At 38.2% G+C, this 22226-nt stretch overlaps 1 protein-coding gene across 2 annotated transcripts in view; it reads right to left on the reverse strand.

Moving 5' to 3' along the window:
- Positions 1-21912, reverse strand: part of PLCH2 (phospholipase C eta 2) — a 55029-nt gene extending 33117 nt beyond the window's left edge. For both annotated transcript variants that reach the window (XM_052792428.1, XM_052792427.1), the window contains exons 1-6: positions 20752-21912; positions 12630-12776; positions 12018-12261; positions 11351-11480; positions 5579-5749; positions 2587-2680 (exon numbers count right to left, since the gene is read on the reverse strand). In XM_052792428.1, the coding sequence (XP_052648388.1) occupies positions 2587-2680; positions 5579-5749; positions 11351-11480; positions 12018-12261; positions 12630-12776; positions 20752-20872 (907 nt within the window). In that variant the 5' untranslated portion in view covers positions 20873-21912. The remainder of the gene's footprint in view (positions 1-2586; positions 2681-5578; positions 5750-11350; positions 11481-12017; positions 12262-12629; positions 12777-20751) is intronic.
- Between the last annotated feature and the right edge of the window lie 314 nt (positions 21913-22226).

The following is a 22226-nucleotide window of genomic DNA, read 5'->3' on the forward strand; positions in this document are numbered from 1 at the left end:
CAGTGCCCATATAAAAATCCTGCCAAACTTCTAAAGGTCTTAATGCACTTTCTCTGACTGTGACAGACTGGTGCTTTGTTTCACTAAAGTTACACAAGGCAAAACAACTCCAGTCTTCAAAATCAATCTCAGAATACTGGTCTACAGAACACAGAAAAATTGAGCTTGAATAGAATTTCAGATAAAATGTCACCTTCATGACGGTTCTTATAGGCTTTACGTCTTGTGTTGATGAAAGTTTCATTAAAGGAAAAGAGCTGATAAATACAAATAGCAGCCAAATCTTTTTGAAGAATACACTAGGAAACAGTGCTAGGGAGCCTCAATGTAGCCTCATATTTGAGTCTCTTGAGGCACATATCATGATCAACTAGCAAACCAGTAACACAGCTAGAGTAAAAACAAAAGACTAACCAAGTCAGAGCAGATACCGTGAAAAATTGATAGGGCACAGTGTATGTCAGCAAACATACAGCTAATCACTTTTGGCAGATTAATTATTTCTTCTTACTACAAACCAAACAGCTGCTACAAGATTAATTCCACTCATCACTGTTAGGGCAGCCTCTGAACCAACACTATTGTTTGCTTTAAGCACTTGTTAAAACATAGTATCAAAATTGTTATAATGAGTTCACACTAACTGGATCTATCAGCCCTGCGATGAAGAAATATGAATGAATCGAGATATTGGCAGCAGTGTGTACCATAGATCTCCAGTATTTACACACTCAGGAAAAGCATACTGACAGAGTGTTTTATTTTGATCAACAGAGGAAGGTAAGAGGTTTTTTGCAAGACTCTGTTGAATGAGCTAATTGTCACAGGCCAGTCCAAGGTGCTTCATGATAAAAGCCATCACAGCTGAGGACACAAGGCACTACAGACACATGAATGAACATGAATGGGCAAAGAACACTATACTATTATTTTACTACTACTGAAGTGCCTCTATGTGTGGGCAGGATGCTCCTGTCTGGGCTGTACCAATTTGAGGAATAAACGTACAGCTTCAGTTTCCATAGCTGTTGTATTTCAGTCTCCCTAGGCAACACTCGATTTGTCTTCTGGAAGACAAGAGGAATCTAAAGTCTCAACTACACACAAAGACAAGAAAAGAACAACTTCTCTGTGTGCATGTGTGTGCACACATGTGCATACATGCATATGCATGCAGATCTATATCTATGCTTTTTAAGCAGTTCTTTCTTCTTTGTTAGTACCCAATCCAGCAGCGTGCCCCTTGTCAGCTCCTCAGTCAGCTCTGTTCAGATGTTATCATCAATACACTCCAGAAGTCTCCTGTATTGGTTAAGCTCTAGATTAGATATGTTCTGTTCTGTTGCACTTCCAGCAAGATACTGGAGTCGTTAAAGTCTCCCATAAGGAGCAGAGCCTGCTAATGTGAAGCTTCTTCCAGTTGTTTCAAAACAACCTCATCTTCCACTTCCTCCTGATTAGGAGATCTGTAGCAGACACCCAGCAGAATGTCACCCATGCTGGGCTGGTCTCTAATCCTAGCCCATAAACTCTCAACTGTTTTATCATCCGTTCTTAGGCAAAGCAATTCTATAGATCAGGTTAGTTTTTTAAAAGTTTTCCCTTCTGGTATGAAAAACTACAATAGTTTGAAAAGCCTAGTCTTACCTTTCTAGCTATGAAGAAGGCAAAATAACGAACTTGATTATTGATTATTTATGTGATTGCCACTGACTGTAAAGCACCAGAGAATAAAAACATGAATATGGCAACTCCTACACTCACTTGGCATTAGTATAAGCTTTAAAATAAATTGAAAATTTAGTCTGAAAGTAGAACAGACCTGAATCCACCCTAAGCAACCATCATTTCTTGAAAAAAACTCCCACCCTACACCATATACCAGAAACTACCCACTTCTTCATGCAGTAAACCAAACTGAACTTAGAATTGGCCACTTTTCACTATGACAACACACCCATAGAAATAGACAAGACTGATCTTCAAAAGGTCCTAGAACTTTTGCGCAGAATCTAATTCCTGAGGAATGTACTCTGTCCTTGAAGTCAGTGAGATCTGGTAGAAGATTTACTATTTAGGGGAAAGGATTTAGAACCAGTCCTCAAAATAACAGCTACCATCACGATGGTACAGCATCATTATATTCAGAGTGAAGGCTTTAGCAGCAGAGGTCATGAAAGCATGCTTCTATATAAATTTCATCTATCATCCCACTTCACATGTTTACTCTGGATCAGATCACTCCTCTTACTAAAACTTAAAGGATTTCCAAAAATACCTGCAGGAATGATGCAACTAAATTCTACTGTGTTTTCCAAAAGCACAAATAAAGACACATCCAGCTCCAACTGACCTTCGATGACTGCTACTTCATCATGATATGTACCTTTAAAAATCTTCCAGAGAGTACCAATTTCCCTATACGTTCCTCAGCAAATAATAGATATTAAAAAAAAACTACTGAAAAGCATACTCTATACAACATGACAAAATTCTCTGACTATATATTATGCAAACGAACACAATATTCTCATAAGCATCTAAACAGTTGCCTCTTTCCTACGAAAGCTACGCCAGCCAGCTTACCATCAATCCCCAGAGCTCCCTCCTGCTTGTTCTCCAGGCATGGTTCAAACTTGCTGATGATTTCCAGGCAGTGTTCTTTAGTCACATTCGTCATCTGTAAAAGTAGCAAAAATGAAGTGTTAACTAGTAATCACAGCTTCTCTTAGCTCTTTTCTCTGTATACAGTTTAACAGCTGGCCAGAATATCCATAGTGGTACTAAGGATTTCCAGTTACCCAGCGAGATTCTCACTCCTGTCAATCAGTGTCAGGTCAGATAAGAACTAGACTGCTTTGTGAAAAGTTTCTGTCCTATTGGCAGCTGCCTGATCACAGCCAATAAAGACAGAGTTCTGCTTTGTAGGTCAAATCTGGTTAGAGTGTTATTAGGCACACAGAGCATCCAAACAGAAGCAGCTTTGTCACAAACCAATGGCATTTTTTCTCTTGTAGGATTAAAGGATTAGTTTGCATTATCAAAGGTTTTTACTTTAAAATAAAACAAGAGAATGCCTCATCTTTATGCAGCAGACAGAAAAATCAGTTACTAGCAGGGTAACGTAGAATCAGGACACAATGCTCTCAGAAAGCTCCTTGAGGAAATCTGTTAACGTCAAGGTTGCTTTGCATTCTCAACTGAAAAAGGAAAGAGTACAAAGGGAAATACATGTTTGTAAATGTTGTCATTTACAAAAAAAGGGGCATTTATGATAAGCTGTAGCTTTTTTTACCTTGCAATGTTTTCATAATTTGATTTTAACACTATTATTTAATATTCCTGCTATTTACTGTAGATTTTTCCTCTAAATACTACCCCTGTTATTATTTAATATTCCTGTCCTGAGTGGTCCAGCAAATCCTTTCCATTAGGTGCTGTACATGACACATGAAAATCAGCCCTTCTCAGCAGAGGGAACTGCCAATAAAGTGACCAAGCTGATGACTGCTTTGGCAACATGGAATCTTTGCTTACGGGGAAAAGAAACCACCAGCATATCTACTACCAGATCAATGCCTTTTCTGGGGGTAATTTAAAATCTAATAAATAAAAGTAAAAGAAGAACAAGAAAAAAAACCTAACCCTTTATTTGCCCATACATTATAGGTTTGCTGGGTTCAAAAGATAAAGCTGTGGAACAACAGAAGGTTTTTCTGGTACAATTTCAAACGCACAGAATGAACACTTGTTTTCCCTGTACAGATTGTATGAGAAAGGGTAGCACTAGGCAAGGGAGAGAAGCCCTACAGGCACGGGCTGTCCACATCACTGATTAGCTGAGCTGATTTGTGTCCTGTGGCGAGTGTTCATTTTCCTCTCACCATCTGGAGGATCAATTGACCAATGAAATGGAAACATACCCCACTTATCTAAAAAGATAACTGCCAGAGAGGTATCTTTTTTTATTCATTCGTTTCTTAGACAACGTTTGAAACTGATGGAGATTTATGACTTACGGGCATGCAGCTTCAAAAGAGATCATGAGAGAAAAAGGCAAAAACGAGTCAATGCATTTGTTCCTGCACTGACTGCATCTTGCTATCCAATTATTTTTCCTCACTTCATAATCTTCCACAAGTCTCTAGATGAAAAATCATAGAATCATTCAGGGACCTCAGGAAGTCACCCAGCCCAAAATCCTGCTCAAAGCAGCGTCCACCACAAGGTCACATCAGTTAGCTTAGGGCGTTACCTAGTCTGGTCCTCCAAACCTCCGGGGTGGAGGCTGCACCACCTCTCCAGGCAACCTGTTCCAATGGGTGAATGTCATCATGGTACAGATACTAGATGCCTTGCCATTTTCTGGTCTGCCAAATTACCATGTACCAGAAAGACTCAAACTTGTTCTGATCAAGGGGTATTTGGGGTAGGAGTAAAAGTGTTAGGCTTCCAGGTAGCTTGGTTACAAAGATTCTTAATGCCATAAAGGTTCAAGTCAGTGACAGAGGAAGCAGATCAGTGGGCAGGAATGTGGTGCACCATACACACAGAGATAAGAAACTTTTGTCTTTTACCATTAGAAAAAAAAGAATATATCAACACTAGTTTCCTTTTTTCATGAAAACATATGTGAACTGTCAGAAAATGGACTTCCGTAACTTCAGTGCGCATAAGTGACTGATGGACAAAATTTCTAATGTGACTGATGTAGGCTAGCTGCCTTGTTAAATACAGTAACACGAGTGGATAGCACTTACTGCAACACAGCACATAGTTTGCTGGTATTTTGCTGAATGTGCATAAACAACTATAAGCACAATGTATAGGTGCACTTCAATATCTGAATAGCAAAGCTTACAAAGCTGTAAATTAACATCTCTGAAGAGCTGCAAAATGTGTCACATTCATGAACAACGTTAACTATCAAGCTAACTTTATCTACTGGCTGCTGCCACCCCCACCCCCACCCCATATTACTATACAGGGCATATACACGTTACCTGGTTTGTCAGAGAAAAATACCTCACCTGTTTCAGCTCGGCAAAATGGGACAATAGTCTTTAAGACCCACCCCAGCAATGGAGTTAAAGCACTAAGAGACAACTTAATATGTACTACTATATATCCTCAAAAAGCTTTCCCAGACATTAATAATCCTCTCAACAGGTCTTCAAAAACATAATCTTCCACTTTACAAACTGAGATAGTGTGACAAAGTAATTCAGTGTCTCATCATGGACTATGCACTAAGTCAAAAGCAGAGCCAGAAACACCATCTTTGCACCAGGCTACTGAGTACTGGGAAAAGACAGATACTGATGGAATTGTCCTAAGAGAACACATGAAAAAGAAAGAAACTGTAGAGGCTTTATTTAGGGGGACAACGAAAGTCTACAGAAAAAAGAGGTAGTGAGAGCAAGAAGATTCAAGAAGGAGTCATGCCAGCCTACAAGATGAAAATCAAGAGGCATCTAACTGTCTATTTTTCACATGCATGACAACAAAGTTCCCACCCCTTTTAAATGGCAAACAGAAAGGCATGCAGACTGGAAGTCTTTTCTTGGCTTGGGCCTACCTTCTGTTCAATCTCCAGAAAGCGTCTCAGGTCATCTGTATCTAGGTAGTCCTTGTGATTGCTGTAGGTGAGCATTAGCAGGTACAAATCACGTCGTGTTGACATCATCTTATAGAAGGCGCAGAACTCATCAAAGCCCAGCGTGCCCTGGTTATCATCCGTATCAGCCTCCTGCATTACACAATAATAAGGCAATGAGATACCCAGTTGCCCAGCAATAGCCTGAACAAACTTTGAATAAACAAACTCCTGCATGAGAATAAAGCAACACTGAAATTAAATGCAGGTTGATACTGCCTGACATGGCTAGTCACTGTACGGCCTGCTAGAACAGATTGATTTATCAGGCTGATGCTTGTCATATGAATGCTTTGCACAGCTTTCCCCTTTGAACCTCTTAAATGTATGCATTAGTGAATCAGCCAAGAAACAACTTTTAAGGTCTTTATTGTTCCACAGGGAACCCTGCTTGAAGGATTTCTTCTGTCTATGGCAGTGAAGTAAGACAGTGTACCTTGCAACATAGAACAGAACATGCATATGTCTGGCAGAATTACCCATTTGTATTTTCTTGCGAAGGCCATTAGAACCCAAGTCATCTTGAAATTAATTTTATATCTAGGATTTGGGAGGATATCTGTTAAATGCACAGCCATAAACTAGTAAGATCTGCAAGAATACTAATTTTGCAAGTAAAGAAAAAATCATCAGTAAACGACACTATATTGTCTGGTATATCTATCCCCTACAACATATATGTTTCTTGGTTCTTTACTTTTTGGGGTCAGGTGCCCCAGCCTGTGATCCAAACCATGCTCGGTTGCATCAGCAATACTACTTACTGTTTGCACACAGTGGAGATAGAATTTCTTCAAAGAAATCTTGTGAGTCTGATCACAATGGCATCCACCCAATGATATAACTATTTGAAGGAGAGATTATGGAATTACTGTGTTTCCTAAAAGCCTTTTCCAAGAAGCATGAAAAAATGAATGAGAAATTCTGCCACGGGAAAGTATGAAAAAGGAAAGCTGCAATGTTTCCCAAACAGGATAGACAACACTTGCGTATTTTATGAAAAGAGGCTTATCCAGCACTCCCTACTTTGTTCTCAATAAAGGAGTTGTCAGCATATTGCTTTACTCACGTTCACTGTAGGCATGTTTAAGGACATTTCAAGCCACAAAATTAAAAAAATAAATAAATGAGGCAGGTTTTTACCAAACCTTCATATTTTCCACTGAATTTCCTTCACGTACTGTCACACGTGCACTTGTATCAGTTGAGGAAAACACTGATAATAAGCTCTCACAACCATGGACAGCAGCACTGAGCAGCCTTCACAAAGCACTTCTGTCCTAGCAAGCTGACATCAATTCACAGTTATTTGCCCAAGAACAAAGTACTGCCATGACCCTGCAATTTATTCTAACGTACCCACAGAGATTTTTAAAAACTTACACAAACAGCCTACTCTTTCCTTGTTCCCAAAGGACACCCTGCACTTGTTCCCTACTCTTTAATCCTGATAGACCTCACTATTTTGTCTCTTGTCCAGTCTCACACTTCAGCAGTTTCGGAGCCTGTACCAGCTACAACACTGAGGCTGACGGTACTATGGAGGAAGTGACTGGAAGAATGAGGAGTCATGAAGTCATAGATGAACCTTCTTTAGAACTGAGCCCCAGGTGAAAATATGAATGCATTTGTGAACAAGAAGTAGCTAATAAGAATGGCTTTTGCCATTGTAACTATGGCAAGATTTTTTTAAACAACTCACTACTACTTTTTTAACTAGAAAAATTAATATTAAAGGTAACTTTCTTTCAGACCTACATGTAATCTACCCTACTATATCTTAAAATACTTGGTGCAGTTATTTCATTAACCAAGAGATTTGATTTTTAATTTCAAGGCTGCTTAATATTCTGATTCTAAGCTATCAAATAGCAATTATATTTTCAGCTGAGACCAGCTCAGTTTCAATTATGCATTGCATGTGGAAAAAGCAAACCTATTCTTCTTTGTTAATAGCATTTCTAAAGCACCCGATATGTGTAGTAATTGTCATTGATTACAAACAGTAAAACCAGAACACAGCATACAACAAGCACAATTTTTTTCCCAGGAAAGTTTTGCCCAGTCTTTTCTATTTGGCTTGCGTCAAACCTAATGGTTCATCCTGGAAAGGGAGTCACTTTAATCTACTAATTTTAATGAGTTTTTAAATTCAGTTCTTCACCGAGCTACATCCGTAAACCTAGTGTTTGCTGGTGTGAAAGAAAAAAACTGAAGAAAAAAAAGTAATGGGTAAAACCCCTTGGTTTTCTCTGGCTGTACATGCATGATTCTCAAAGGCTTTTGAGCCTGGAATGTGTCCAGAACTGAATTTTTGAAAATCCTATTGAAAAGGCTAGCATGACTTTCTAGTAAACTTGAAGCAGTGCTTGAACAGCTGCCATTCCAACTGTCAGATTTTCAGGCACCTAAATGCACATTATGTTTCTGAAGGTACATACATACTCTGTCCAGACATTGCATAAGAAAAAGTAAAATAGCTGAAAAGTCCTCACCTCCAATACTCTCACAAGGTACAGGCTGCGCCCTAGAGGTAACAATTTTCTGTATGGAAACAATCAGGGACTAACACCGTAGCCCATACTCTTGCAGAAATACGATTACAAGCATTCATCCCAATGGCCAGTACTTTTGGAATTCAAAGAACTTTCAGTTGGCAGAAGACATCTCTTTTGCACAAACTGCTGTTTAATGCAATAGCCTCATGTAAAATTTTTTAGGGTCATAACCATACAGGTCTTAATCCATCAATTGGATAATTTATCACCTGCAGAAATGAAAGACACAAACTGACTTTTTTTCTTCCCCAAACAAAAGCAAAGGCAAAGGAGAGGGTATTTGCAAGTTCCTGGTGACTAGCATTTCATTCCATCTAAACATTTCTTTTTCTATTTGGACTTGTATATGGTGTTATAATGCAATAGTGTGCAACAGCATGGACAAATCTACTTTCAAAATTCATTCTGGTCCACATAAATTTTATGCAACAGAAACAGAAAATGGTAATCAAAACAAGGGCTGGCATAGTAAGAGCAGCCTGAGAGAAATGAGCACCCAGCTTCCTGGGGCATCTGTGTGTTATGAAGCTTTTATTTCTCTTTTATTCAGTAACGTACAGAAAAAATGCTCAAGTATTTTAACTCTACTTCTAAACTTCTGTTTAAATTTCCCCCTAGCTGCAAACTCTTTTTCTGCAGGACTTTCTGTTCCTAAGGAACAACTCACCCAAATGATGGGCAAAATATTCGCCTGATGCATACACTAGGATAACCTGTATCAGCTGATGACTGGAAACTTTCCAATCACCTTTCCTTCCTTCCCCATAACCTTAAGTTGCTGTGGTTTGCAAAGTTATCCTGTTCTCCATGCTCCATTTGAGCATCTTTTACCATTTTGGACCCACAAAGGAATTTACATTGCACATAGAATGCAACCAAACAGGCTTCAGCATCAGCTGTCAGCAGGATGAGAGAAAGAGCAGAAAGAGATGTAAGTTAAAAATGTTTTCAACCCAGAGGCATTAGAATAAATACATACAGCCATGGAAGAGAAGGAACATTTCAAGGCCCATTTTTTCTCCAATCAAACTAGTCAGAAGATTTCCAAGTTACACTCTTTCCCAAAATTATTCTCTAACACTCGTCTCTTCTGCTAGAGATAAAAGGCCATAATCAGAGGCCATAAAGTCAGTCTATAAAGACCGTCCATGGCAAAATGCAGTGGCTACAGTGGTTTCTAACCAATGAGAGAGATCATTTTGCCTTCCTTTCTTTTCTCAGGAATAAGTTAGAGGAATGACAGCTTCACATCCAGACTGAATACAAAATCACCCATCCAATTGTACACATTCACTTGTTCAGTTTCATGGTAAAATACTTATCAAAAGTCATGCTGACTGCCACTGTTCTTAACTTCTCCTTGATCCGCCACGAAACTACCCATACTGTGCATGTTTCCATGAGGTCTGCACGTAGGAGTCACTGAGCTATGCGACATTATGGCAGTTTATTAAGGAACAAGAGCCGGCATACTAAAATTTATTTGCACAAGATTTATTAATCGTATCATAAAGCCCCAGTTGACTGTTTCTTTTTATTTTTTACTGTTCTTTAGCAATGGAACAATTCTATAACTAGTGGCTGTTGTCAGCGAAAGTGCTTTTCATTCAAGGTTCTTAACACCATCTAAACCTTGAAGCTTAGGTTTTACACTTCTTACCATCTCTTTCTATATGGATCAATTTCACACACAGGTAGGTAATTCTCTAGGGAATACTAAATTCAGAATAATGGAACAGAGCCCTCCGAAATGATAAACAGAGCCTAATTTTTACATCTTAGCAAAGATCGTGTCAAAATGAGAGCATTCACTCACTAGCACGAATCAGTAAAATGATTCCAAAGACTCTGATATGATTTCAGGTTTCTATTTCATAGGACTGAAGGATTCTAATGTTCTTGTCCTAGTGCACTGAAGGAAAGATTAAAAATAAAAAAGGAATTTTTACACTTCAGCAATACCAAAAGGACTACTTGTTTCAAAGTGGTCTTCTACCCACACAGCAACAGGAAAAAATATATGCCCAGTCAGTCTCATTCCATAAGTACTTCATCAAACCAGGAAAGATCACCCCAAAAAAGAATAAAAGCTTCAGAAAATGAAGATATGAAATTTAAGAAATCTTTAAACAGCCTTAAATTGATTGCAAACTGCCCAGAAGTTGTACAACCTCAGTAGGTGCTTAGAATAAATGATGGCTCAGTCTTCAAGCACCAACGGAGAACAGAATTACCTTTGCCTTGCCACAGATCTTTGTGTGACCTTAGGCAATTCACTTATTCCTGCTTCAGTTTCGCGAAATCAGGCTTAGAATATTTCTCCACCTTAAGTTAGGTAAAACTTAAGTATTCAGCTATACACAATGCCTCGGACAGATTCAGACTGCCTAGAAAGTCATTGGTAGATAGGTATTTGATCCCTTTCAGTGCTACTGAAATTCCAGTATTTAGCTTTCTCTGAAACGATCTCTCACAGCCTCTCCAAGAGAACATTCTTTAAAATACCAGAGCTGCTGGAAAATTATGCTGCGATGTCCCTGACTCCGTGTAGGGCAAAAGTCATAGTAGTTCACTATGCTGAAAACTATGGATTCAACTTCTGCTTAGGTCCTTCACACAACAGACTTTCTGATTACAAAAGCATACACATCTCCATAGTTCAGTTGCCCAGTAAATTGGGTCAAGGTCAGTAGAATGCAATGTCAAACAAATAGCTCTTAGCAATGCAAAAAACCTGACAGATACGGAAGTTTGCATACTGCATATTTTATTAGTACTGGAGGATATTGGATACTTTACTAGATACTATTTATTAGAGTGAATGTAATCAGAGGAGGAAATGTGACTGAGTTTCAGATCAACAAGTATATCAAAAAAGCAATCTCTGTACTGTGTGTCTTTATGTTATGTAACACCAGGAGGTACCTGGTGTAATGCCTTTTTCTATGAATAACTATTTATGATGTGTTTCTGGAGCTCTTTTTCAATTTATGAAATGGACTGTGTAGTATCTCTCAGTAGAGTGGAAACAAACCAGATGCTGAAGTATTTACAATCTCTCCTACTAGGTTTCACCTTAAATCTCCAGCAGCTGAATCCTTGTTCTTTTAGAAGAAAACACATTTGAATTTCTTACCTTAAACATTTGCTTGACTTTTTGTCGGGGTAGGTTCACATTCAGTTTGTGCATTAGCTGGAGCACTTCACTAATACTCAGACTGCCATCACCATTTTTATCTGCCTCATCAAATGTCTGCTTCAACCACATTGAACAGGAGTTAAGGAACAGCATGGAATATTCAGGGATATTACTGAACATTATGTATATTTGATTTTTTTTCATGTTAGGAAAGACTGTATATGAGACCGAGGATGAAAGAAAGTTCAAGGTATAACTCACGTTATTTCAGTAACAGTTTCTAGACTTGCTATGCTCAATATGCAACACATGCTATTTACCCATACTACAACACAGAAGAACTAACTTCTGAGCAAATTTCAATGTTGCATCACGCTTTGTCCTGTATAACCAAATGAAATGGACAGCTTTACACAGAAAGTAACAGATGAAAGAACATACCTGTATGTTTTTCAGTCCACTCCAGTCATTCATCTCCAAATCTTGCCCAGAACAATCCTCTTCAAGGACTCCTCTGTCTCTGGCAACAGGGAATACAACGGGAACCGCTTTGAAGCTTTAAGCCTAGTGCTTGTTTTAGCAAAACAAATACTTAAAGGAATGCCTATGCTATTGATAGCTCTCTACCACTGGAAAACACTCTCAGATAGTCTAAGAAGGATATTGGTCTCTGGTCCTTTGGCGTTTTGAGAGGCTGTCTTCATCACTGATCCCTGCCATCAGATATTTTAGCCCTGTGATCCAGGTGCGTGCTTCCTCTCCACTGGAAGATACCAGGTCAAGAGATTCCATATGGTCTCCGTAGTAGATGCTGAAGCAGCAGTTGGGATCAAAACTGCCATCGGCATAGCGCTGAAAGATCTCCGATTGCTTCCCCTCGCAAACTTCCTGAATAGAGTCGATAGAAACTAGAATGACAAAAGCATGTAGTTCGTGAATGACTGTGTGCATGCCCTAGGCCAGACAAGATGCATTTATTCTGTAGAGAAATCCTGTAGAGAAAGGGCTCAAAGCTCACATTGCAAGGTCCCCAGTTCACACAGGTTTTGCCTGCAACTCATTTACAACATACTACAGTACTGCAACCTGCAAGGCTAACAGCAGCAACTTAATCTTCATAAATTATTAATCATAAAATAATTTACTGCCCTTTAAATTCAAGTACAACATTCTTCTTGATCACCCATGAATGAGCCAAATCCTTCATTTTTGTTTGTTCATAAGAGGGCAAGAGCCTAGGAGGAATCAGAAGAAAGGTTCTGTGGTTGACACTCACTTTTGGCTTTCTCATTCTTTCGAGAGGGTCTCCAACGAATACATGACTTGTGCTCGTCCAAGTAATAGAAGCGGACCAACCCTTTGGAACTGCCACGGAGTTTGATCATTTGGGTACCAGTTTGCATAGAACTCATACATCTTTCCACTGAAGAGAGAAATAAAGTGATACCAGTAAGTCAGTCTTCACTCCCTTTAAAATCACCTTTACAAGAAGAAAACATATCAAGCAGCTACCAAATTAACAGTTCAAGTCAAAGGACAAGATTTCCTGTACAGTCTAATATATGAGGTCAGATTATACGATCAAAAAGTCAGAAAGATTCTTGGCAACTGTGGACTTACCTGAAAATGTGAAAGTTTTCATTCCCGTATTAATAGGTATGAAACATACTTATGTTAGAATTGGTGTAAGGTACATACCCTGCCTAAGACCATCTTGAATGCTTAATTCAAGCTCCTACAATATGTAAAATTTGTGCTGCACACAGTATGAAATTTCACCTGAAAGTTTGGATCCTTGGCCAGCAAAAACTAGCACAGTTCCACCCATGTCAGGAAAGTTATTTTCATTATACCTCAAGTTTTCGCCTCTTAAGCATACAGTAACCTTGTGGCATAACTTCAACGAGTTTTTTTTCACATTCCTCTCTGTAAATTCTGGAGTTCCTGTCAGCAGTATCACTGTTTAGAAGTACCATGGCTTCTTATGAAGCAGTTTAGTTTGCATTCTGTCTATTCAGAACCCAATTAAAAAAAAAAAAAATTATTACCCAACTTGGTCATCAAAAGTATTCTAGGAACCCTAAAAATTCAAAAGCTTTTATGTACAAATGACTTAAGAGTTAAACCATTTTCACTGCCTTAAAAATTAACAGCAAGAAGGTGATTAGAATCCAGCGTGTGACTGCAAAGATGAGGCCAGCTTCAAAGGCTCCATTCTTATAAAGAGGTCTACAGTCAGGGTCCACAACAGAGTAATTGTATCCTACACCGGTCAGGGAAATGTATAACCAGACAAAAATCCTAACAAGTAGAGGGGGGCATTATTTTGATTTGCCTTCTCTAATATAAATAAAATTTTGCTGTGCTTAAAAAGATTCCAGAATTTTCTTCCTGGGAAGAAGCTAAAAGAGCAATACTGAACAGATATTCTTTGCACTGATCAATGTTTTGTGTAAGGCTACAAGGATAAGTATGAATAAAAAGCTATCAGTATTTTTTTTTCTATCCTATAACATATATTATAAGTAAATCCTCACATTTACATTAAAGTGGATCCAAAATATCAATTAAATATTGTTCTTTATGACTGAGTTAGAAAAAACATTGAATGCTAACAAAGATGGATTTGTAACCCATAATCTGGTGCTATGGAAGAGCTGTAATTTTCTCATAAGCACCTTAAGTTCAGAAGCTCAATTCTGCAAATACTTACCCAGATAAGCTGCTCCCAGCGTGTGAACAATCCTAATAAGCAAACTCAGAAAAACACCTCTCCCTATTAATGCAGTTACAAGATTAGGACCTAGAATGCCTAGTGAATCTATATAATTATATTTTAGTATTCAGACCTAATCCATAAACATTTAGCCACCATTTGCCAATACCCATGACTGATGAAACACAAAGCACATTCAAAACACACCAATAAGCAGAGTATAATAGAACTACTAGCAGCACACTTATTTGGGGGGATTTAGAAGAACTACTAATATTCACCTTCTGATCACACTCTAAATCAAACTACTATAAGTATCAGTTTCTAGAATAAGCACAAGGAGATTCAGACAATATTCCTAACTTGCTCGTTAACACCAAGGTATCACAGTATGTCTGCAAAAAGGAAACCAGATTTGTAACGGAAATGTTTGATCTTTCACAAGAGAAAGAGTCTGAGGCAAAGCTAAGCTGAATTTATCAGCAATGTTATTTTGAAGCTCCTTTAGCAAAAATACGGCATTTTTAGAGTAACAGAACAACACTAGGACTTCTGCAAACCACGAAAAACTTTATAGCCCAAACGTTTACTTCCCGCCAGAAGCAAGAATGCCCATTTTCATTACATACAGAGCCATCACAAAGGCATTGCATGTCTGCTGTTTACATCACACTTCTACTTGCCATCCAGGCCAAAGAAAATGGTAAACTCTGGAAATAGTACTTTTAGAAAGTTGAGATGGAGTATCAGCTTTGCCTCCCATTGCTTCTATGGATTAAGTCACTGATCCTACAAATTTGCTTCCAGACGTTGTGGCAAAAATCTAACAGACTGTTCTTCTTCCAAATCACTTAAAATCACATTCTCCTAGGAGGAGGCCTTTCACCTATATTGTACTTTGTCTCTGGGCCCTTAAAACACGTTCCCCTCCCGGGGATTTGGCAGCGCTACAGACAGTGCAGCCAGCGGCCTTCAAAGAAGCAAGTCTTAGAAGAAGCTCCCTCAAAGAGCTTTGCTCTCTCTCAGCAGGGCTCCTCCTCTTTCCTTGGGAACTGCTGTCAAGCTGAGGCTCTTGCATGCAAAGCCCCTGGAAGCAAGGTTGGGGCCATGCCCATGCCTGCCCAAAGAGGAGGCATTCTTTTGAAATTCAGCTGTTGCAAGGAGCTAAGCTTGACAACATTAATGCAAACTGTTAGCAACTGGCTGTGTCCCAGGAATGGATGCAGAATCTCGTATTTTCTGCCAGGTCACCCATTTATTTCCCACAATGACAGAGCATAGGCTGTGACTTAATTTTCTTGTGGCTTTTCTGCCTGGTCTAAGTAAAATTAAAACTATTAGCATGTCCAATGTATTTATGTGTTTTTTTCAGACCTAGAGATGAGAAGTGTAAATTACTACTCAGATTCTGGATGAAAGAATGAAAACCAATACATAAAATACATATTCTACTAAGTACAGATTTATAAATAAATACAAGGAAATTCTGAGGTCAGGCTCCTCTTATCAATCTGTACATACAGATTACAGATGAAACACTGTCCAAACTAAAACACTCGTTCCATGTATTCCAAAAATGCATCAAAACCAACACAATTCTTTGCAGTGATTCAAGCCTACCTCTTGGGCAAAGGCAAAAACACCCAAGAGAAGCAAGGCAGAGTAAAAAGGAATGGAAAAAATCATTAATGTTCCTGTGCTTTAGAGCTTATATTCAGCCAAATTCAATTAATTTACTCCGGAAAAGAAGGTTCAACAAAAGGTTAATTTGAAAGCAAATCATTAATAATAAAAGAAAATTTAAATTTAAAGCTACAATTCTGTAGAGTACATTGTTTATGTTAATAAAATATTTACAGAGAGAAGGTGTTAAATTGAGAACAAAATAATCCCTCATGTAACATTTTATTCCTTAAAGCTGCTCCCTTGGCTTCAATCACAGATGCCCTTAGACTAAATCAATGTGGTCAGCAGGTATCAGTCATAAAAGCAAATGCTGTGCTACGGTTCAGAAGCATTACTAGAATTCACTACAACATCAGATCCAAAGTGGATTCAAACTTGGCTTGACCATTTCCCAGACACTGCAATCTTTTCAATATCTGCTTTCATTCCAGTTCAGCAGAAAGATAAATACTTCTCAAATTTACTGTGAGATAATAATTATGGAAAGCTTGAACTTATTTTAATTTCACAAGGTTTATAGTTTTTTGAAAAAAAAAAGATTTTTGGTCAAAATAGTTAATGAAATTTCTATTAGCCCTAATAACATGGACTTCAAATCTCATTAAATTTCCAACTTCCTCTTTGGAAGTTATTGCAGTAAATAATTTTATTTGAAGAAATGAGAAGAGCAGAAATGGGAGAAGTATCAAAAGAACACACCTGTTACAAAGCAGAAAATAATAAAGAAGTGCCAAAATAAAAGTACACTTTACACAACATGCATTTATTTTGCTTTTACGTGAAGTAAGAACATACTCCTCGGCTGTTAAAATTTTAATAAGCATCCTTGGATAGCTTTTTTAATGCAGCTGTTCATTTCTGCTGCAGGATTACTCACCCAAACCCTACCCAGTACCTCAGCAGCTGCCCTGCTGCCAGTTCCAGCTGATCTGGACATTGGACTGTTCTTTGGTGATTCAATGCACAATGGCAATTAAAGTTTGAGGACACAAACTTGAGTTCAGTTCTATTCAGCGTACCTGCCAACTGAATGGTCAGACCATACCAAATACTTGTTTTAAGTATCTTTTTAGTTTTGGTGACACAAGGAAAGGAAAGCACAAGAAATATCTTCCTCCTTCTGTCAGGAGAACAGCAGCAGCTTTTCTGGATCCTACCAACATGACAGGAAGGAAAACCTTTAAGGTAGTGCAGAGGTGTTAGCTAGGGGTAGCTAGACAACAACCAGGAGATTGAGATGGAGAGGGGAAACAGTGCACCTCCACACCTCTACATATGTATGTGCACTGAAATATACACCCTTACCTGTCTACATGACTGAAAGTTTAGAGCCCTAGAGAGACTGGCAGAAAAATTTGTGGGTGAGGAGGAATTGTAGTGGTACTTATATCAAAGAAAAAATAAGATATTTTTTCTGAAATTTTTCACAGCCTGTAAATGAGAATAGCACACTGATGAGAAGACAAGTATAACTGCTTCTCCTTACCATTGACCAGATACCTTCTTTAAGGATTCATTTCTATACTTCAAATAAAAATTCCTCAGTCTTGAAATGAAACATATTTTGGAAGAAATAGCTCCTAACTATCTTCAAAGGCTAAAGTTTTCTTCTTGGTTAGATAATATTTTGCACCTCGATAGTACCTTTGTGCAGAATTCAGTTGAGGTTCAGCTCTCTTTTGATCTAATGAGTTGCCTCAATTTGCATCCGGACAAAATACAGTCATGGAGAAATGGATCTCTACTGCGGCAAAAAGCACTGTCGTAGCTGAGCAGGAAACAGAAACATAGAACACTTATTTCCATTCTTGTGTTCTTACAAAGTGACACTAGGCTGATGCAGCAAAAAGACTCAAAGTGATTTTTCATAGTTAATAGTAACATTTATAGTTACCATAAAAAGTTCTAAAGTAACAATAAAAAACAAAACTACAGAAATCATAAATCCCTACAATTTGTCCTGATACAACAAAATAAAAACAGAGCCCAATATCATGCTTATTGTTAGAAAGATGTTCTAACGTCTGTTAATTATTTATGGTTCAGTAGCATTATTGTCTTTTAGGAGTTTCTGGGTTTGATGTAAATGTGTGAAGGAGTGGGAGTATTTTAGCATGTGAGGATGAAAAGAAGTTAGAAGGATTGAGTCATTGAGTATTTTTATACATGGACCAGCTTTGTCAAAAGATTCACTTCCAAAGTTCAATACGGCTCCAGGTTATGTTGTACAGCTTTGGCCCTAGCCAGTCTCTTCAGAAAAAGTCCGAAGGCCAGCATCCTGCAACACTGCTGAGTTCCACCCTGTTAACAGATTCTGACAAGATGCATCCTGATAGTATGCTTCAAAACAACCGCTCTTCTAAATACTATAAGGAGAGGAAAATAGATTTCAGAGGCTTATTTCTCTTCAGGGCCTCCAGAAGATGCAACATGTTGGTCAGCCTAGAGAAACCCCTCCAGTACATGTGCACTTTAAGAGCAAGCTGTTCCCCTAAAATATTACCAAAACAGCTTTTCGGCATGCAAACAGAGGACTCCCACACTTGTCATACATTCAGCACTGCACATCCATTGAAGAGATAATAATTGCTACGTTCTTTAAAAGTCTCACTGGAAATGATTTTGCAGCTATGACTGGCTCATCAGAAGGAAAAGCAAAGAACTGACTGGCTCTGACTACTCCTGCCAGGAATATCAGTTTCAGTTTAGACAGGAAGCATCAAATATTTTTAAAAATCAATATATAAATATAATAATATAAAAGCATTTTTTATATATATATATAAATATATATATAAATATATAAAATATATATCCAGTACAGTGTGGTGGGAATTCTGTTCAGCTGAAAAGTCTTGGATATAGAAGATATTCGGAAAATTCTGAATATGAACTGTACAATTGATTTCTGTGAGCTTGAGGAATATTCATGACAATTCATCATACCACTCTCATAATAAAGGCTCCCAGAATGTCACTTCTGACCCTAAAGACATTCACTCAAGTAATGGTCTTATCACAGAAGTTTTAACATTAATCGTTGGCTACAGCAGCCTGGTTTTACTCCTTATACAGGCACCTACGCTAATGGAATACATCAGTAGTAAATCCTACTTGACCCATTGCCTTATGAATCAAATGAATTGCTATTAAGAACAACTTCTGTTACATAGAAGATTTAGCATCCTGTGGTGCATAACGGAGGCAGACCTTCTTTATTTATTTATAGTCTTTAAACTTTATTTATTTTTTTATATTTATTTATTCTTTATTATTACATATTTAAAGTACAGACTTTTCCTTACAACATGAACTCATTGAGGGAGATACTGGTTCAGTTTTCTCTTACATAAAAACTGGACTGTTCACTGGGTGGATTTTACTTCACACACACAGAGAAAACCCCCAAACCAAATAGAAAAACCCAACCAACCAACCAAAAAAACCCCCAAACCAAAACAAAACACCCAACACAAAAAACCCCCCAAAACCCCCAGAACCAAAAAACACAAAACCAAGAAAAGGAGACACTGTCATGCAGTGAGTGGCATGATCAAAAGTTAACCTAAGGTATTTTCTGTCTACGGTGTTCATAGATCAGGTATAGCAGGCTGATTTGCATCATTATGCCAGGATCCAGTTAAAAAACAGACCACATCCAACTTCATTAACCTTCATTTTTTTCATTTTTGCAGTCCTACAGACTTGTGAGCAGGTCCTTCTCACCTTTTAAACCAACCATCTTATTGCTAGCATAAGAAGTTTCTACCCCTTACTTGCTCTCACTGACTCAAGCCTCACTAAATTTCAGGACTCTCTACTATTCTTTTCTTTGGCAAAAACATTTTAAAGTATCTTTGAAAAAGAAAATTTCTGTATAATCATGCCAGCAATAGTTGGGACAGCGTTTGCTGCATACAAGAGTTAATGCAAGACTGAATCCATCCTTAAAGCGCACAACCCCTAATAAATGAAACGTTAATGGGAGAAGAGATGCTCTTAATCCTGTGGAAATTAGGGTGCTTAACTCGAGGTCAGTCTGTCAGCTCTCCATCTCTTGGTTGAGACTCCATCAGCCATCTGGATCCAGGGAAATGCAGAAGCAGAGTAGGATGGCATTTCTGGACCTCTGCAAAAAATTCCTATTAGTTTCTAAGCTATCTATACCTCCAACTTTCTTGTTAAAAAAAAAAAAAAAAAAAAAAGAAAAAAATCTTTGACTGGCAAAGCTGACAGACAAGTAGGACAAAAAAGTGCTTCCAACGCAACAGGTGGTTCTGGTCAAGGTCACTGCAGATTTCTTTACTGGACCTGAGCGGCTCAAGAAGACTGCTATTAAAATGCATTTACTACAACAGGAAACATATAATTTCTCTACCCATTTCCAACTAGGTTTACTGTTTTTATTACCCATTTAAAAGAAAGGCTGCTATGAAGCAAAAAGGGACCCTTCTCAGATAGGTAGTGAAGCTTAAGAATTTTGCCATTGTATATCGGTATTCAGAAAACAACCTCCTGAGAGTCCAGTGACCTACTATGGAAGAAAACAGAGATACTTCTAAATGCTCATTTCAAAGATTGAAAACTACAAATATTGCATGAAAAATTGAAGAGTTAAGAGATGTACAAATTCTGGCAGATAGCAAACCTATCTTACTGTGAGTATGGAGAGGGAGATAGATTCTATCTATGCAACAGAAAATTTCAAAAGGTCTGCACACATCAAAATGTACAACTTTGCATTTGCTTTTCCAGAATAATGTAAAGAAATCAGAAATGAAATTATAACTGAGAGGTTCTTGAAGACCAAAAGAATTGCACTAGCAACCATGCAAAATAACATAGGACTAGGGCTGTGTCTCAAGTTCTTCCTTCTTTTCCACTCCCCTACGCTACAGCTAGACAAAGTTGTCACTAAATAAGATTTAAACATGAAAGCTTTCAAGATGATACCATCTTGCTCAATTAAGTGGCAGGTATTCAGCCTGCATCTTACCAATATGGCCGATTTTCCATCTTGGAGAAGCTACGATGCTGCCACCAACCCAGAAAAACTCTTCAGCCAGACGGGCCACTGAGAACTTATTTTGAAGCAAGGGAGTTTTTGAGGCATCCATATCTGAGACAAAGGGCAGCTTCAGAACTGAATATAAGCACTGACGGCCTTAGTAGACATCAAGATTCTGTAGTACACATTTTCAAAAATGCATAAAAATAGCATAAAATAATAAATAGCATAAAAATAGCATAAAAATATTATCAGGAAAAAAACAAGATAATCGGTGATTTCCAAAATCCAGTGGTATTTTTCAGGTTGTTACAGAGAAGTTTCACAGTAAATTTAGGCCTCCTCCCCTGTCCAGATTTAGAATATTAAAATCCTAACAAAATCCTTTTTATTCTATGTGACGTACCTATATGTATATTTTTGAGGATTGGGTGGGTTTCAGTTCGACGTTTTAAAGAAGACACATGATAGACACGGACAGGGCCATGAGGCAAGATGGCATGTAGATGAATCCATTTCTGGACAGAAAGGCCTCCCGATGGTATTCTTTTTCCTTTGTTACTTTACCAGCTGCTAAGCATCCACCAAGACATTATAGCAATTTACAGTTGTTGGCTTCTCCGTGCTGCTTCCTCCTTCTGACAGCAATTCCTACATAGAGGTACCCCTTTTATGTATTTGATTACTAACAGATTTGCAAGTCCCACTCTTGCTGAGGGCTTTACTTGCTCTTCAAAACCAACCAACAATATCCATTGCAGTAAATAAGTGCACAGTTAATAGTACAATCCATTCCCCTCTCTGCCCTGCTGAGCCACCATTGCCTTTCACTGCGAATCTGTCCAGGTGCTTAAGCTCTTCAGTCTCTTTCCAGGTCTGAAAAAGCCAGAAAAATCATACTTTCTTCTCATACAGCTCTTCAAAATATCATTGTACCAGTCCTCATCTTTTCTCAGAAGGTTCTCCTCAGTATTTAATGGACATGCATGATAAAAGGAAGAACATTTCTCCCTAGGCAGTAAAAACTAGATACGATGCAAACACAGCAACACATGTTTGCTTCAAATCCTAAATCCATCATACGCACTAATCCTAAAGCCGTGGTTCTGCCCTATCCAGTCAAGGGATTTAGGTGACATGTTACAGCTGTAGGGAAAAAAAAAAAAAAAGGTTTAAAAAAAGTGCTTTCTTCTTCTTTGCCTACATTAGCAGCATCTTTCCGTCTCGCAACACATTTAGGAATATCTTTGCAAACTGTCACAACCCCATAGAAGATGCTTGCTTAGGACACAAGCCAGTCAGCTACACTGTACAGAGCAAATGCTGTACACAGAAACCAGGAACAGTGAGGGTGCTTGAAAACTGACAGAGATAAAAGCAGGTAAGGATTAAATTTTAAAAAGCACTAAGTCACTACTTCATTCCATTTGAAATGCATCCATTAAACTCCAAATACAGAAATC

Source organism: Harpia harpyja, chromosome 7 (assembly GCF_026419915.1).
Source record: "Harpia harpyja isolate bHarHar1 chromosome 7, bHarHar1 primary haplotype, whole genome shotgun sequence".
Lineage (NCBI taxonomy): Eukaryota > Metazoa > Chordata > Aves > Accipitriformes > Accipitridae > Harpia > Harpia harpyja.